Source organism: Ursus maritimus, unplaced genomic scaffold (genome assembly GCF_017311325.1).
Source record: "Ursus maritimus isolate PB19 unplaced genomic scaffold, ASM1731132v1 scaffold_39, whole genome shotgun sequence".
NCBI lineage: Eukaryota > Metazoa > Chordata > Mammalia > Carnivora > Ursidae > Ursus > Ursus maritimus.
Genome location: NW_024426541.1, coordinates 348,280 through 367,627, shown reverse-complemented (window position 1 = coordinate 367,627; position 19,348 = coordinate 348,280). Strand labels below are relative to the sequence as shown.

The following is a 19,348-nucleotide window of genomic DNA, read 5'->3' as shown; positions in this document are numbered from 1 at the left end:
CGATTAGGTGAACAGAAGCTCCAGCATGGTCTAGATTGCTGTCTAGAGGTGGGTATGCTGTTGAACCCATTCCAGCACCTGCTTCAACTATTGATGATTTTAGCAAAAGTAACAGTGATGGTGGGAGTTGTCAGAAACATAGGTTATGTATATTTTTTAAGCAGGTTCAATGCCTGGTGGAGAGCCTAACACAGGGCTCAAACTCATGACCATTCACTTATCGGAATATTATACAATCATGAAAAACCATTTTGAAGAATATTTAATGATGTGTGAACGTTAAAGGGATACAAATTTCTATATAATACAATCTGTTTTATGTAAGTAAAATATGTGTGTATATAATGAAAAAGCAACGTTTTCAGTGGTTCCTTCTGGAAAAAAAAGAAAAAGAAAAAGAAACGTATGTTACTATTCAAAGGAATGCTATGTTAGGTGCTCCAGTTATTAATGGGATTAGCCAGTTTCTGAATCTTCCAGTTATGATAGGTGTAAATGAAAGACAATTATTACAAATGTATGGGTGATTACAACTACATTATAGATTTGGTCATCACCTAATAAACCTCCCAGCTGACCTGGTTCAGCTCCGATTAAAAGGCTTAAGGCAGTACCTTATGTATTCCAGGTTAGCACCAAAGAGTAGATATAAAGTATGGTTTGTTGAGAATAGTCAGTAGTTTTTGAGCATAGGTAAAATGGCTGAGCAAGCATTAGCCTGTAAATTTAAAGAGAGAGGTTGGTTGGGTCCTCTTTTTGCCAAGCCCAAGCCCTGTGATGAATAACATATTGAATTGTAAATTCAAAGAAACAGCTTCAGTTCTGCTGGGGCTTCTCATGCCTTTTTCCTTAAGTGGCAGGAAAAGCAGATTGAAGCCTGTTACCCGGGATATTTAGCTGTTAGCTCAGATTTTGTGGGGTGAAAGCCCACCAATCTGGTAAGGATTTAGTTTAAATGAAAGCATTTGATTTGCATTCGGTTGTTATAGCATAAAGTCTTATCATCTTTATTTTTTTCAAGAATTAAGTGAATTACACTTGCTTGGGGCTTGGAAGCCTCTTTGTCTATACTAAGCTCCTAAATTCCTAGTCCAGTACTGATAATATTGGTGTTAAGAGGAGAAGTAATGACACTACCATTAGTGGTGATATAAGGGTTGGTTGTTTCATGTTTTCAAGTTGTCATTTTATTTTTATGTTGTTTGTTCATGGGAATATAGTTAACGATGTGGAGTAAGTTAATCGTATGTAGGAATATAGATTGAGTAGTGCTCTAATTGCTGTTAATGATGGCAAATGATGTCATATTTTTATTTCTTGAATATTCATTTGGGTGAGAATCCTGAGTGGTGGGTGTTGATTCAATGGCTTGTGGTAAAAAAAAAAACATTGGTGGGGGGCGCCTTGGGTGGCGCAGTCGTTGGGCGTCTGCCTTCAGCTCAGGGCGTGATCCCAGCGTTCTGAGATCGAGCCCCACATCGGGCCCCTCTGCTGGGAGCCTGCTTCTTCCTCTCCCACTCCCCCTGCTTGTGTTCCCTCTCTCGCTGGCTGTCTCTGTCAAATAAATAAAATAAAAATCTTAAAAAAAAAAAACATTGGTGGATGCTTCCATGGCTTGTGAATTAAATTTTTTAAATTAAATCTGGAAAAATAGCTACTATATTTATTTCATAGCCATTTCAGATTATTTGTCACCATGAGCTCATTATTACAATTACGGTTCCTACAATGATCGTTAGTAAGATGATAGTGAGACTTGGAGATATTTAGTATGAGAAGGATATAAATCATCCTTTTGGGTATGGGCTTGATAGTTTATTCAGGTGACCTTAACAATATAATATAGTGTAATGGTAGCATGAAGATTTTGGTTTCTTAGGAGTAGGTTTAATTCCTATAATCTAGAAATAAAAGGATTTAAGCTCTATTATTTACTCTATCGAAGTAATTCTCTTAATGTTTATGCTAGAATGCTTGATATATTAATGAGCATTGCTGCATGCTATATAGGCAAAGGGGTAGTCTTCATGGTAGAAAGCTTTTCATAAGAGATGCATGAGTTGATCATATTGGACTCATGGGTAGGATGCTTGGGTTCATAAAAAAGAGATAGTTAGGAAAAGGGGTTTGATAATAAAGTTAATTGTATACAATCTGGTATGTAGGGGTTGTGGAATGCTCCTAAAAACAGAACTGTTGTAAAAATATTTATTATAACAGCATTTTCTACTAGGAAGAACAGGGCAAGTGGACCTGCTACATAGTCAGTGTTGAAACCAGAAATGAGTTCTGATTCTCCCTCTGTCGGTCCAGTGGAGCTCGGTTGGTCTCTGCTAGGGCTGGGATAAGTCATGTTACAGCTAGTCATCAAGATGGAAAAATTAGTCACGGATATTCTTGAGAATAGTTAGTGTGGAGAGTGTAAATAATCGGTATAGCAACAGGACTGGTAGGAGGATAACTGCTGATGTCACTTTGCATGAAACTTTGGTGCCACTGCTGGTAGGGCTCCCATGAATGGGAATTTTGGATTTGCAGCTCGGCCTGATCCTGATCAGGGAATGGAATAAATAGCTAAGCTTGGTATGACTAATACAAACAGTTTGTTTGTATAAATTAATTTATTATTAAGTTTATATTAATTAATGGATACAGTATGGGGAGTGGAATTCATATTCTTAGGGCTAAAGTGTGGGGTAGGGTTGGTGCAACAATAAATATGGATATTGATGATATGAGTGATTGTAATGGTTCTGTAAGGAATAGCTTGAGAGCATCAGTGATAGATTGTAGTAGGCCATGGAGGCCAACTGATGTTTGGTCCTTTATGAAGTTGTGTCTAGGCTAATTGTTTTCACTGGATCAGTGTGAGGAATGTTACAGCCAAATAGCATAGGCATAATCAATGACAGAATATTAATTCTGAGCATGCTGTTAGGAAGAGGAATTGAACCTCTGGCAATAAAGGTTTAAGTTGTAGGCAGTTACTGGGCTCTGCCACCCTAACAAGCCCGGTTCTTTGGCAGGGTTAGGTATAAATTAATCAGATTAATACTATCTCATCTATTAGTATGAAGGCAATTTTGTAAAGTAGTCCTTATTTCTCTTATCCTTTCCTACTGGGAGAAATGTGGAACAGATAAAACTGACCTAGGTCACCCAGATCTAAAACCAGATTACACAGGACTTTAATAGTTGAACAAACAAATCATTACTAGTAGTTACACTATTGGGATGTCCCGACCTAACATTGAGGTCATAAACCCTATGGACTATATAGAATAGGATAGTGCTGTTATCCCTAGGGTAACTTGTTCTGTTGATCCATATTTTAGATCAATAAGTGATAAAACATTTTGACTGGTTGATCTAGATTTTAATTACTTGGAGGCTATTTTGTTATCTGAAGTTACCTCAAACAAAACTGTTAGTCCGGTTAAAGTTTCTTTATCCTTTAAATTTGGCTAAATTTTTTGTTCTTTTTTGGACTGATTGATTAAAGCTCCATAGGTTCTTCTCATCTTATTATGTCCTTCCTGACTCTTCATGATTAAGAGACAGGAAAACCCTTATGTGGCCATTCGTACAAGTCCTTATTTTAGGAACAAATGATTCTGTTGCCTTTGCAGAGTCAGGATACCATGGCCATTAAATGGATATCCCTGGTTAGGCAGTGCCTCTAATACTAGAAGTGCTAAAGGTGATGTTTTTGGTAAACAGGTGAGGTTTATGTTCGCTGAGTTCCTTTTACTTTTAAAATCTTTCCTTAAATGCATACCTGTGTTTGGTTAACAATTAATTTAATAAGTAAGGAATTATGTAAAATTTATTTTATTGTCAACTATCAGTGATTATCTATACTGATATAAGCTTATGCAAGGAGAAATAATTCTTGTTACTCAGATGAACAGTATACCTTCGATTAATGAATAGATTAATCTAGTATTAGGTTAGCAGTTGGTCTTTAGTGTTGGAATTTAGATGAATATATGGTTGAGCTTGAATACTTCAGTTGGTGGCTACTTCAAGGCCAACTATGGTGTTGTTTATACTTACACTCCAAAGAAGATTGTATCCTGTATCTAAAGGCTGTACCTTAGGTTCGTATCTAAATTTATGTTGAAATTATTATTTTTTAGGGTAAGTTTAAAGTTGAAGTAAAATTCTGTTCTGGATAACTATCAGATAGTCTCTTCTGGATAGCTATCACCAGGCTTGACAGGCTTTTCACCTCTTCCTATAAACTGTTTGTAGGTAGCTCACCTGGTTTCAGGGCAGTTAAGTTCTCTTTAATTGTTCTAGGCAAATCTTTATGCAAAACTAAAAGATGGTAAACTTTGCTATTTAGTGCTTTTAATATTTCTTTTATCATTCTCTTATAGTACTTTTTCTATAGCACCGATTAAAATTTTCATCTCTTCTGCTTTTAATTTTCAATAAGTGTTTTGTTTAATTCATTTGTAATCATTGAGTTTGGTGGGGCACCAGGGTGGCTCAGTCCGTTAAGTGTCTGCGTTCGGCTCAGGTCATGACCCCAGGGTCATGGGATTGAGCCCCACATAGGTCTCCCTGCTCAGCGGGAGTTAGCTTCTCCCCCTTCTTCTGCCTCCTCCAGCCCTCCCCTGCCCCCATGCTCTCAGTCAAGAGAGCTGTCTCTCAGAAAAATCAGATCTTTTTAAAAATTTGAGTCTGGTAAGTTTGGGCTAGCTTTCGTTCAAGTGCTCATAATAAATGAGATCTCCTGGGTGTAAACTAGGTGTTTTATTTAAGGTACACTTTGATCTGTCCAAACACACTTTCCAGGACATTTTAATGTTTTCATATTTGTGCTTACTATAATTCCTTTCTAGGGTTTGTTGAAGGTGGTGGTATATAGACTATATTCGCAAGAGTTGGTAAGGTTTTTGGGTTTTACCAATTATGGAACAGGCTCCTCTGAAGAGATATAAGCTTGCCCAGTCCTTTGAGTTTCAGGCTGTTGCTGGTAGTACTCTGATGAATTATTTTGTCATAATAATTATTTGAGTTTGGGGCTAAGCATAAGGGGTATCTATTCTCAGTTTGGATCTTAGCTATCATGTAGTCAGGAATATTAAAGTAACTTTTGTAGGTTATTTCTGTTTTAGTTGTAGCCCTTTGCAGGCTAATTAAAATTTAACTTTATTGTAAAAAATACCTTTAACACGATTTATGCCAAAATTTTATCACTTTGGGTTAACTGTATGGCCACAATGGCTTGGGCAAAATTTACCAATCCTAATTAACATAACTGTCAAACTTGTATTTATGGCTTAATTTTTATCACTGCTGTTTCCTGTGGGTGTGTGGTAAAGCAAGGCATTGGGAGCTACTTTTAGTGTACTTGATTGTCAGCACACAAAAAGGCAGTTGGAAGGATCTAATTTTCTCTAGGAAACTCAAAAGGATTTATTGACCGTTTTCATAGAGCACAGCCTATCGGGACACCTCAGGTGAAAGAGACCCAGAGTGCTACAGATGACACCAAAGTCCATGCCTGGTTTCTCCCCTTACCGCTTTCCTTGAAAGGTGTTAAAACTGTTTTATGTTGATTTACAAATCACAGAGTATTGATAATATTGTAAAATTAATGTATGTTACTAGCCAGATAAAGAATACTGTAGTAATACATTTTAGAAATACAAGATGTTTAAGGTTGAAGAAGTAGATCTTTAGGTTCCAAGAGTTAATATTTTTATCTTCAAATATTCAAGACAGAACTCTCTTAAAAGAGGGGGTGAATATATGCAGAGATCAAAAGGAAAGATCAGGAAAAGAGAACCTGAGTACACTTCACATGCTGGGAGCTTCCATTCACATTGTAATATCTAATCTTTATTATAAGCCATGAAATGGATTTTACATTGAAATATATCTCAGCATATCTTGCAAGAAGCCACAAAATTGGAAAGAAGCATGACTTGGGTACACATATTAGGTCCTCTGACTCCTACTTCTAACGTGCCATTCTGATTCTGTTAAGTTCTAAAAGCTTCCTCCTTTTCCATGGAAAATAACTGGTTTTCATAGCATTCTGAGAGGCTTCCCTCCATATAATTCATTCAGATTCTTCCTGACATAAACTATTAGTGAACAACACTATTAGCAGCCAATTTTTTGTTTGGACATTTCTGGTAACTGACATTATAAATCTCTGTCTAAGACCATCTCTTCATACAGGACAATTGTGAATCATGAAGTGAGAACAGTCCTTCCTGAATGTCAATATGTAGGGAGCTCTAAGACTGTACAGGAGGCATCCGTTTTGGTGCGGGAAAGTTTTTGCTCTAGAGTCCAGACATTCCAGGAATTACCTGAGAAGAAACCCTTGATATTTCCAGAAACTTTGTAAAACTTCCAGAAACAGGGGTGCCTGGGTAGCTCAGTCAGTTAAGCTTCTGCCTTCGGCTCATGTCATGATCCCAGGGTCCTGGGATCAAGTCCCACATCAGGCTCCCTGGTCAGTGGAGAACCTGCTTCTCCCTCTCCTGCTTCCCCTGCTTGTGCTCTCTCTGTGTCTGCCTAATAATTAAATAAAATTTTAAAAAATTTTTTAAAAAACTTCCAGAAATATCCAATTTGATATATATGGAAAGTTGGTTTTGAAATACTGTGACATTTGGTTGAAATGTGAGGGAGGAAGAGAAGTAAGAGAGAAGCTAAGAGTTTATTATAGAGTATAAGATGTATTACATTAGGAGACATCATTATCTAGGATCAGAGTTTTCTTTGTGGAAAAAAAGCTGAGTCCTAAATCTATTAAGGGCCTAAATACAGTCAGAACATGATAAAACAATACATTTTGTTTGGACAAGTTTTATCAGATAACAAGTGTTATCCTCAGGAACGGATGTGTTTATTTTGCATAAAGTAATGTCTTGAATGGGAAACATTAGAGCTCTGTGTTGTGGATAGAGAAAGGCTTATAGACAGATTATCCATGCTGTGTCTCTTGGGACCTCTTGGAAAGTTCCCCTAAATTGAGACATCATTAGTTAGTTTGCCTTTTCTGAAATTCAGAGCCAAAAACCAAAGTGAATTTTATTATAACAGTTCTAGAGTTGGATGTAAAATATCTTTCAGTTCATTTGAATTTTTTGTAGGTGTGAGAAAAATCTAACTTTATTTTCACCTACCTCTACAGTTTTTGGATCGGAACCAAGATTTCACTTTGTGTTTTTTGAGGAGGTCAGAAGGCTTTTGTGGGCAGTCTGTGATGGCCAGTTGTGGGACGTGATTCCACAGGCTGGTCATGACTTGCAGAACCATGCTCATGGCTGAGTGGCCTACTTTGAACTGCTGGTTTTATGAGACTTGTGGAAAACAGAGAAATATTTTATATCACAGAATTCTCTGTGCTCAATTACCAGTTTGGGGTGCACTGGAGTAAAATGTTTAAGTAGTACTTCTTTAAGTTGCAAAGCAATATTGGGAGGCTGCTTTAAGTTTACTTTTATTGCAGATGGTTCTTTACTGTCAGCACCAGAAAGTCTGTCTCACTGCCTGTCTCTGGCTTCTCGACATCGATACACAATATTGGCTGTGGGAAAGGCCAGGCATGCTAAGGAGTTAATGAACCCTCTACAGATGAAGAAACGCTTCAAATACCTTGCCCTTCAGTGGGGATAATTCTAAATCACAGAATCTATACAGTCTCCTGGAGGACTACGGTTTGCTTACATTCCACTTATGTTACCAACATAATCATCTTTCCTTTCTCAACACCACTTCCCTGTTCCCTTACTGGTGCATCTAAAAATCAGCTTCCAAATCAACTAGAGGCAATACAGTGTAGTCTTTGGATCTTCTAAGGGAAACCAACCTAAGTAACTAAGTAGAGCTACTACTCCTACATATATAACCATTCAATGTGATAGTTGCCGACTTTCCCAAGCAGGGTTGTACTGATGTGGAAGCAGAAGGATTTTCTTACGTTCTTACTTATTGTCAAAATGACCACAATTTCAATTATTAAATATTATTTAGCAAATATTACTGCTGTCTGCTGAAATAATAAAATAATACCATTACACGGTAGATTCACATCTCCCATGGTAGCCAAGGTCATGAATAAATGCTGTACAGAAGCAGTAGAATTTTGTTCCATGAGGTAGATAATATGTCCAGTTCTATTTTAAATGTCAGCTGCCTGAGTAGAGGTGTCCAAAGAGCAGATGGATGTATGGTTTTAGAGCTCCAAAGATACAGCCAGTTAGCAAAGTTCAGGCATAATGTCCCTGTTTGCTCAGGCTTTTTATGGCTATCTTTATGTCTTTATTTCTTAATGTATATATGATGGGATTTAAAATGGGGTGATAGCAAAGTCAGCAATGAACAGGTATTTATCAATTGATGATGTGGGGAAAGGCCAGACATAGAGAAACATGCATGGAGTGAAAAAGAACCACCACAGTGATGTGAGCTGACAGAGTGACAAATGCTTTGGATAAGTCTCTGGAAGAACGTTTCCAGACCGTGACCAAAATGAAGATGTAGGAAAGGATCAGCAGGAAGAAGGTGCTCATAGTCATGAAGCCACTGTTGGCAGCAATAATAAACTCAAACTTGTGTCCACCTGTGCACGCAAGTTTTATGATCCTGGGAAAGTCACAGTAAAAGCTGTCTACTTCATTAGGACCACAAAAGGGCAAGTTTATAATGAAAGCAAACTGAGACATAGCATGGATCACCCCAGTTACCCAGCCAGCAATAACAAATGAAACACAGATTTTAGGGTTCATGATATTCAGGTAGTGGAGGGGCTTACAGATTGCTGTGTACCTGTCAAATGCCATGGCAATGAGTAACACCATCTCCACTCCTCCCATGATGTGGATGAAGCATATCTGTGTCATGCAGCTTTGGAAAGAAATGAGCTTGTATTCATTTAAAAGGTCCCTGATCATCTTTGGGACTGTGGTAGAGGCAAGCCCCACATCAATGAGCGACAGGTTGGCTAGCAGGAAGTACATAGGAGAATGTAGGTGAGAATCAAAAATTACCAAAAAGAAAATGAAGAGATTTCCCAGGATGATCCCTAAATAGATCAAGGAAAATATCAACATGAGAAAAACTTTAGTTTCCCAAGAACTAGAGAGTCCCAGCAACACAAACTCAGAAACCACAGAATTATTTAGTCCATCCATTGACTTGGTTGGAAGAGCTGATTTTCCAAATCACCTGAGGATAGAAAATGATTAAAAGACACAGTCAGTGGCACAAATGTAAGTTTCCTATTTCTTGCTAGTTTGCTCTTTGGGGTACATCTCCTAAATTAGAAATATTTAATTGGATAAGAAAAAATTAAGGATATGGAAACATATGGTGATCAAGAGAATGATTACATAAAAAGAGAAGAAAATTTTAATATTTTAGCTGGAGACAAATGGTGTTACTTCCCTTCTATTCCATTTTCACTTCTTTTTATTTTGCCTCTCAAGGATTTCTAGACATTTCCCCACTTACTAGGTGTTCTGTCACCTGAACAATCTCAGCTATTACTGTCAATTTCACAGTAATATTCTCACACTAATTTGCTGATTCTTACCTAAATTTATTTCAGTTGTCACATAGAGATCTTTGGGCCAAAACAGTTTAATGCCTTTCACCTTGTTTCACCTTGTATATGTGCTTTTTTTTTAATCTTGTATAATTTACCATGGAAGTCATGCTCAGATTGTGATTATTCATAATTTGATTCATAACTATTGTCATGGTACATGTCTCTATATATTCAGTTAAACTCTTAGATACAGAGACTGAATACTTAGGCAAAAATTGTTAATTGAACAATTATAAGATTAATAGATTGCATTTATGTAAAACTTTGTACAAAGCACATTATCTCATTTAAACTCACAGAATTCTGTAAGAAATGCTTTTTTTACATTCATTTTGCTAATGAAGAAACTGAGCCTTAGAGGGATCAAGTGTCAGACCCAGGACTTATATCCAGAGCTCTAGGACACCATAATGCATGCTTCTAACCATGGCACTGTGCTCTTTCAAGGCTGGAACCTTTCCATATGCTGATCTTCCCATGATCCATCAGTTAAACTTTTTCTACTTTTTGCTTCCTTTTACCTATTTACATAGTTAAGTTCTTTTTTTTTCAAAGATTTTATTTATTTATTTGAGACAGAGAGCATGCCTGAGTGTGGGGGGAGGGGCAAAAGGAGAAGGGCAAGTTGACTCCCCGCTGAGCAAGGAGCCTGAGGTTTGGCTCAATTCTAGGACCATGAGATCATGCGTGACTGGAGCAAAAGGCAGACACTTAACCGACTGAGCCACCCAGGTGCACCTACCTAGTTAAATTATGTTTAAAAAATCAAATCTCTAAATCTTGTGTGTGCTGATTTTCTTTCTCTCCCTAATTCCTCATTGGCATTCCTCACTCTTTGTTCTCTAATAGGCCAAGAGAATTCAGTTTCCAAAATTCCTTATTCATAGAAAGATACTCTGGATTCCAAACACATCATACACTAATCAGTTTTTCATCATCATTTTCCTTGATCTCTCTGCAGGATTTGATGCTGTTTATCATGCCCCTAATTCTGTAACTCACTCTGCCCTTGGCTCCTTGGATTTATAAAGGCAGTCGTCTTCTCACTGCTTGCCAATAGAAATTCCATTTGTTCTAGTGGTTGGCTGAAATCTCTAGATTTGAGAAGACAGTAGATCTCTTCCAAGTTGAGAGCATGATATATGATTTTTCTAAACCAGTTACTATAATCCCATTTTCCCTGGCCATGAACTAATCTAAGATAGGATATGTGACAAAGAAATGTTCAATGAGATGTAAACCAATGTTGTCTGGAGAGCTTTCCTTCCAAATGAAAAGACAAAGCTTCATGTAGAGAAGCTTCTTTTCATGATCTCTTTTTTTTTTTTTTTGCATTTAATAACAACGATATGCTTAAAGGCGCAGCAACAGCAAAGTCATAAAGCCCATATAATACAAATGATACAGTAAAAATTTAGAGAGGACCCAGAAACCCAAAGGCATGTTGAATCACTTCATTAGAGCTTGCAATAGCCTCCCTTCAGATTTATTCTTGTAACGTAGAGAAAATAAACTGAAACTTCCTTAATCAACTATAAGCAGATTTATGTTAATTGGTTGAATGCATTCAGACCATTTTTATGATAGCCCTTTCCTAGTTATTTTTCTGCCTTTTCTGACTTCTGTACCTTTTACTAACACAGCAATCATTTTTCCTCTGCTCAACCTTAGTTTCTGGTGTGACTCAGAATCTGTGATAAGTGCTCTTTTTTTTTTCTTAAGGTATGTTGGAAACATCTCTCCTAACCAGTCACTCAGCAAAGTCTTATATGCCAGTTTACCTTGGTCTGATGACAGAAAGGATTTAAAATACGAATTCTCACATTATATACTTCACTTGTATCTTTTAAAACCCTAGAGGATTCTTGTTGCCCAGAGGGGAAAAGTTTTATTCAATATCAGTTTACTCACTTTAACTAGTACCTACATTTTGAATTCTGAATCTGCAGCTTTATCCCTTGCTCCAGAGTAATATATCCAAAGCAGTATGAGGTATATACAAATGGAAGTTCCACCTCCATCTTTGAGTTAATATGTCAAAACCAAATTTATAATATTTTAATTTACTGCAATGCTTTAATAAATGTCATTACGTTTCTTCCCTGTACCCAGTACAGACACCTGGGTAGTGTTCTTGAACTCTTAGCATCAGTGCCAGTTGCACAACTTACTCAACTATTTTTCATTTCAATTCCTTCCTCATTTCTATTGTCATATTGTCTTCTCCTCACGGCCTACATAGTCTTCATATTTGAAGTCAAACAAATGTGTAATATATAAACACATTTGAAAACAAACTTTTTTGAAACATTTGAAACGCAGATTAAAATAGGAAAATGAATCCATGCAAATAGAGAAAAAGACACGGTTGTAAAATATCCGCTCTGCCTGAACCATCTTGAGCAATAACTGGCGGTGCCCATTAAAAAAGCCCAGCGGAAGTGTTTGGAGCATTGCGAGATATCTAAACGTCCATTTCAAAGCCCAGGATATTTTGAAAAAGAAATGAAGTGGGTGCCAGTTGGAGAAAAGAGAATACTTTTCTGTAAAAGATATTGGGATATGTCATAAAACCCGCAGGTTAATTAAGCAATGATCAATTTGACTGAAGTGGAACGGACAATAGAAACACAAAAATGCAGTTAAGAATGTGATGCACAATTTAGGGAACTTAGTATATGATACAAAAAGAGGGCAATACAATTAAATCCAATAATGGAGGGCTATGTACTACAAATTCAGAGCATTCAGTGTTATCAAACGTGTAGCTCAACACTGAACATAAACTTCTAAGTATCTTACTATACATCTCACAGCAAAGTATATTCTAGATGATTAGAAGGCTAAAATGTAAAAATAAAATTGTAAAGTTTTAATAAATTGAATTATGAATTACCTTCTAAAGCTAAAGATTGGAAGAGGACTTTCTACATTTACCTCTGCTCAGAAAGCAGATTCCATTTTAATGTTTTCTTCCTCAAAGGAATGAATAAGCTCGTTGCTGCTGTAGAACTAAGTCCGTTCTCAGCTGAAGGGAAACGTGAAGTGGTACAGTCATTCCAGAAGGCAGTTGAGTCATAAAAGTAAAAATATTTAACTGTAACTCAGTCATCCATTCGACCACCTGAAAGAAAAATAGACAAATACAGAAAACGTATAATGTTATTTTACTCTTTAACATTTCTTATAATATGAAATGTTTAATGATAAAGGGGCTGATTATGTGGATATATTCTGCTTTTAAAAGGTCATTAAGTCTACATTAATGAGCATGGAAAGATATCGATAAGTCCAGAAAAGTGTAGTAAAAATATTTTTACTGGGAGGCAGTACAAATGACATTTGCATGAGTAGAGGTTTAGAATTTCCCAAATTTCTACAGGTGGTAAAGTGAAAAACATTTTTAATATGAATGTAATTGACATACAGTTACATTGATTTCAGGTGCACAGCATTGCATCTAATATTATATGTTATGTTATGTTCACCAAAAGTGAAGCTATATCGCCTGTTGTCATACAGGTGGTAGGATTTTAAATACTCTTATGCTTGTTCCTTTATCCCCAACTTTATTTGCTCTACTTTTAGAAGTCATATTGATTTTTTTAATTTGGAAACAAATGTGTCAAAATAAATTGAGGGGATGGAAACCCTGATATAGGAGCCATTTCCAATACACAGTAAAACACAGCGCTTAAGGGCACAGACACAAGGACCAAACTGTTTCCATCCCCAGATCCCCCGTTTACCTGCTCTGTGTTCTCTGTGAGTTTCTCAGCTGCCAGATGTGTTTGGTTCTTCATCTGTTAAAGGCAGATAAATAGTCTCTTTCTCCTATAGGTGTTTTGAGGACGAAATGAGTTGAAACAAGAAAACAACAGAAGGTGTTTGGACATACACTAAGTGCTAAATAAGCTCTTATTATCTATTACAATAACTTTGACGATTTTCAGGAAACAGACCTAGAGTTTTCAGACTGGTAACAGTGGTTGAATAAATCTGGCAGACAGAAAGCTAGCATGCTTTTTTCATGTTGTTTCAGTGGGAATAGAAGAGCAAAGACATAGATACTGCTTTTTGTTTTTCTGATCTCAATATTCAGAGAAAAGGAGATGGGAGACCCACTATACTTCACATACTATTTTCAAAAGGTACTAGAGCTTTGAGGAATATTTTATGTTCATCTATCATACAGTTTTAAGTCTGAGAATAAGACCAGAAGGATGTAAAACAACGTGAATGAAAATCATTCAAATAAAGTGAATTAACAAAGGAAAAGGGTGACTGGAAGAGAAGTAGATGGTGGGGAACATAAAAAAGGAGTTGATTATGGAACCAGATGCTGGAGAATTGAAGATGGGGTTTCCACCTTCCTGCACAGGGTCTGGTTTTCACCCTCAGCAGCTTCAAGGGATTGAGAACCACAGAGAGATTCACTCTCTTTTAGATTCATTGTTATCTATTAATACATATAGTTATAAATAGTTCTTACCATTAGGAATGGTATTACAGGAGTAGGTATTAATAACTAATATCTATTCCATTATTGGCTGTCTATAGACATTAGGAGTTTTATGAACATTGGCTTTTTTCCCAAGGGTCAAGTTACCCGAGAGGCAGAACAGAGTAACAGAGAAATTGAAGAGTCTGTGTGATGAGTAGTAATTATGTGGTTTTGACAGCACTTTTTCAAATTTGAGATTACAGATGTTATACATTACAGCTGTCTAATTAATTAGAGAATTGTTTTAAGTTATCATTATCATGAATCACTGATTATATCTGTTTGGCATCAATATCATGTAAAAGACTAAATACCAGTACACAGTCTTATTTTTAAAAAATTATTGAAATTCAATTAATTAGGCTATAATGTATTCTTATTTTGAGAGGTAGAGGTCAGTGATTCATCAGTCTTATATAATACCAGTGCTCATTACATCACGTGCCCTCCTTAATGGCCATCACCCAGTTACCCTATCCTTCCATCTCCCTCCCCTCCAGCAACCCTCAGATTGTTTCCTATGATTCAGAGTCTCTTATGGTTTGTCTCCCTCTCTGATTTCATCTTGATATATGTTTTCCTCTCTTCCCCTATGATCCTCTGTTTATTTCTTAAATTCTACATATGAGTGAGATGATATGATAATTGTCTTTCTCTGACTGACTTCTTTTGCTTAGCATAATATCTTCTAGTTCCATCCACATCATTGCAAATGGCAAGATTGCTGTTCTTTTTTTTTTTTTTGATGGCTGAGGAGTATTTCAATATGTATATATACCACATCTTCCTTATCCATTTATCTTTCATTGGGCACCTAAGCTCTTTCCATAGTTTGGCTGTTGTGGACATTGCTGCTATGAACATTGGGGTGCATGTGACCATTCAGATCACTACATTTGTATCTTTGGGGTAAATAGCCAGTAGTGCAATTGCTGGGTTGTAGGGTAGTTCTGTTTTCAACTTTTTGAGGAATCTCCATACTGTTTTCCAGAGAGTCTGCACCAGCTTGCATTCCCACCAAAAGTGTAAGAGGGTTCCCTTTCTCTGCATGGTAACCAACATGTGTTGTTTCCTGACTTGTTAATTTTAGCCATTCTGACTGGTGTGAGGTAGTATCTCATTGTGGTTTTGATTTGTATTTGCCTGATGTCAAGTGATGTTGAGTATTTTTCCTCTCTCTCTTGGCCATTTGTATGTCTTCCTTGGAGAAATGTCTGTTCATGTCTTCTGCCATTTGTTGATTAGATTATTTGTTCTTTTTGTGTGTTGAGTGAAAAGTTCTTTATAGTTTTTGGATATTAGCCCTTTATATGATATATCATTTGCAAATATCTTCTCCCATTCTGTTGATTATCTTTTGGTTTTGTGTAGTGTTTCCTTTGCTGTGCAAAAGCTTTTTATCTTGTTGAAGTCCCAAATTAGTTCATTTCGGCCTCTGTTTCCTTGGGTTTTGGAGATGTGTCTAGCAATATTGCTGCAGCCAGCCAAAGAGGCTGCTGCCTGTGTTCTCCTAGGATTTGGATGGATTCCTGTTTCACATTTAGGTCTTTCATCCATTTTGAGACAATGTTTGTGTGTGGTATAAGGAAATGGTCTGTTTTCATTCTCCTTCATGTGGCTGTCCAATTTACCCAGTGCTGTTGTTGAAGAGGCTGTCTTTTCCATTAGATATTCTTTTTCCTGATTTATTGAAGAATATTGGACCATAGAGTTGAGGGTTCATTTCTGGGTTCTCTGTTCTGTTCTATTGCTCTATGTGTTTGTTTTTGTGCCAGTACCATACTTTCTTTGATGATTATAGCTTTGTGATATAGTTTGAAGTCTGAAATTGTGATACTACCAGCTTTGGTTTTCCTTTCTTCAACATTCCAATGGCTATTCGAGTCTACAGATTTTAGGGTTCATGATATTCAGGTAGTGGAGGGGCTTACAGATTGCTGTGTACCTGTCAAATGCCATGGCAATGAGTAACACCATCTCCACTCCTCCCATGATGTGGATGAAGCATATCTGTGTCATGCAGCTTTGGAAAGAAATGAGCTTGTATTCATTTAAAAGGTCCCTGATCATCTTTGGGACTGTGGTAGAGGTAACCCCCACATCAATGAGTGACAGGTTGGCTAGCAGGAAGTACATAGGAGAATGTAGGTGAGAATCAAAAATTACCAAAAAGAAAATGAAGAGATTTCCCAGGATGATCCCTAAATAGATCCAGGAAAATATCAACATGAGAAAAACTTTAGTTCCCCAAGAACTAGAGAGTCCCAGCAACACAAACTCAGAAACCACAGAATTATTTAGTCCATCCATTGACTTGGTTGGAAGAGCTGATTTTCCAAATCACCTGAGGATAGAAAATGATTAAAAAGACACAGTCAGTGGCACAAATGTAAGTTTCCTATTTCTTGCTAGTTTGCTCTTTGGGGTACATCTCCTAAATTAGAAATATTTAATTGGATAAGAAAAAAATTAAGGATATGGAAACATTATGGTGATCAAGAGAATGATTACATAAAAAGAGAAGAAAATTTCTAATATTTTAGATGGAGACAAATGGTGTTACTTCCCTTCTATTCCATTTTCACTTCTTTTTATTTTGCCTCTCAAGGATTTCTAGACATTTCCCCACTTACTAGGTGTTCTGTCACCTGAACAATCTCAGCTATTACTGTCAATTTCACAGTAATATTCTCACACTAATTTGCTGATTCTCCTTACCTAAATTTATTTCAGTTGTCACATAGAGATCTTTGGGCCAAAACAGTTTAATGCCTTTCACCTTGTTTCACCTTGTATATGTGCTTTTTTTTTTAATCTTGTATAATTTACCATGGAAGTCAAGTGCTCAGATTGTGATTATTCATAATTTGATTCATAACTATTGTCATGGTACATGTCTCTATATTCAGTTAAACTCTTAGATACAGAGACTGAATACTTGTAAGTAAAAATTGTTAATTGAACAATTATAAGATTAATAGATTGCATTTATGTAAAACTTTGTACAAAGCACATTATCTCATTTAAACTCACAGAATTCTGTAAGAAATGCTTTTTTTACATTCATTTTGCTAATGAATGGAAAGCCACATTTAATCAATCAATCAATCATAAAAGAAAATATTAACATTTTTGAAGTGCTAACGAAGAGGTGAGAAAACTTGAGCTCTTTTGCTCAGGTAGAGCAGTTGGCATTATTTAGTAAAAGTAAGAGTGTGTGTGCCTTATTACATGTCAATTCCTTTCACACATGTACAGAGAGACCTATACAAGGACAAAGATGGGATGAATGCCATAAAATTAAGATATCTATCATGTAACCAGAAAACTTACCAGTAAAATAAATATGAAAGAGTTTATCTCATGCAACAATAATAGGTTAGACAGTCCGGGGGAGTATTGAAATTTAGTGACGCCATTAAGGAATCAGGCTTCTTTTTACTTTTCTTCTCCATCATCCTTATTTAGTGAACTTAAGGTTGCCTTGAGTCACTGATTGGATTTTAAGAAGTAAAACAGGAAAGAGGAAAAAGTGGCACTATAAAAGTTCTCCTTATATTTCATTTCCATAATTGGCAACCCTCAGCTGCAAAAAAGCTGAATATAGGTTTTGGTTTTGGAAAAAAAAAGGGGGTAAGAAAAACAACTTGTGGAATATTCCTCTTTTTCAGTTTTTAAATTTGTTTTGGAATAATTTTAGATTTACAGAGAAGTTACAAAGATAGTCCAAAAAGTTCCTTTAGGCCCTTCACAAAGCTTCCCACAAAGATAAAATCTTACATAATCATGGTAGAAATTAATATTGGTGCAAAAAGAAACTAAAGACCTTATTTGGCTTTTTCTGGCTTTTCTATTATTGCCTTTTTTGTTGCAGTTATAGGATCTAATCCAGAATGCTTCATTGTATCTAGTCATTGGTCTCTATAGTCTCTTCTGATTTTGAATAGTGACAAAGCTTTATGGAAGGAAGCTTTCTTTCATTATCTTTTTTTTTTTTTTTTTGCATTTAATAACAACGATATGCTTAAAGGCGCAGCAACAGCAAAGTCATAAAGCCCATATAATACAAATGATACAGTAAAAATTTAGAGAGGACCCAGAAACCCAAAGGCATGTTGAATCACTTCATTAGAGCTTGCAATAGCCTCCCTTCAGATTTATTCTTGTAACGTGAGAAAAATAAACTGGAACTTCCTTAATCAACTATAAGCAGATTTTATGTTAATTGGTTGAATGCATTCAGACCATTTTTATGATAGCCCTTTCCTAGTTATTTTTCTGCCTTTCTGACTTCTCTGTACCTTTTACTAACACAGCAATCATTTTTCCTCTGCTCAACCTTAGTTTCTGGTGTGACTCAGAATCTGTGATAAGTATTTGCTCTTTTTTTTTTCTTAAGGTATGTTGGAAACATCTCTCCTAACCAGTCACTCAGCAAAGTCTTATATGCCAGTTTACCTTGGTCTGATGACAGAAAGGATTTAAAAATACGAATCTTACATTATATACCTCCACTTGTATCTTTTTAAAACCCTTGTGAGGATTCTTGTTGCCCAGAGGGGAAAAGTTTTATTCAATATCAGTTTACTCACTTTAACTAGTACCTACATTTTGAATTCTGAATCTGCAGCTTTATCAGCTGTCTACTTCATTAGGACCACAAAAGAGCAAGTTTATAATGAAAGCAAACTGAGACATAGCATGGTTCACCCCAGTTACCCAGCCAGCAATTACAAATGAAACACAGATTTTAGGGTTCATGATATTCAGGTAGTGGAGGGGCTTACAGATTGCTGTGTACCTGTCAAATGCCATGGCAATGAGTAACACCATCTCCACTCCTCCCATGATGTGGATGAAGCATATCTGTGTCATGCAGCTTTGGAAAGAAATGAGCTTGTATTCATTTAAAAGGTCCCTGATCATCTTTGGGACTGTGGTAGAGGCAAACCCCATGTCAATGAGTGACAGGTTGGCTAGCAGGAAGTACATAGGAGAATGTAGGTGAGAATCAAAAATTACCAAAAAGAAAATGAAGAGATTTCCCAGGATGATCCCTAAATAGATCCAGGAAAATATCAACATGAGAAAAACTTTAGTTTCCCAAGAACTAGGGAGTCCCAGAAACACAAACTCAGAAACCACAGAATTATTTAGTCCATCCATTGACTTGGTTGGAAGAGCTGATTTTCCAAATCACCTGAGGATAGAAAATGATTAAAAAGACACAGTCAGTGGCACAAATGTAAATTTCCTATTTCTTG

At 36.4% G+C, this 19,348-nt stretch overlaps 1 protein-coding gene and 2 pseudogenes across 1 annotated transcript; all 3 read right to left on the bottom strand.

Annotated features, from left to right (window-relative positions):
- The window catches only part of LOC121100382, an 8,374-nt pseudogene extending 1,087 nt beyond the window's left edge, over positions 1-7,287 (bottom strand).
- A 953-nt stretch (positions 7,288-8,240) lies between these two features.
- LOC121100381 lies at positions 8,241-9,164 on the bottom strand (annotated as a pseudogene).
- Positions 9,165-18,719: 9,555 nt separating this feature from the next.
- Positions 18,720-19,250, bottom strand: LOC121100380 (olfactory receptor 4F21-like). Its single transcript, XM_040620958.1, has one exon. The coding sequence runs from the start codon at positions 19,248-19,250 to the stop codon at positions 18,720-18,722; it is 531 nt and encodes a 176-aa protein (XP_040476892.1).
- Positions 19,251-19,348: the final 98 nt, after the last annotated feature.

Bases quoted from the DNA above. Each gene is read 5' to 3' on its own strand.
- LOC121100380 (XM_040620958.1), bottom strand. From the start codon at position 19,250: ATGGATGGACTAAATAATTCTGTGGTTTCTGAGTTTGTGTTTCTGGGA.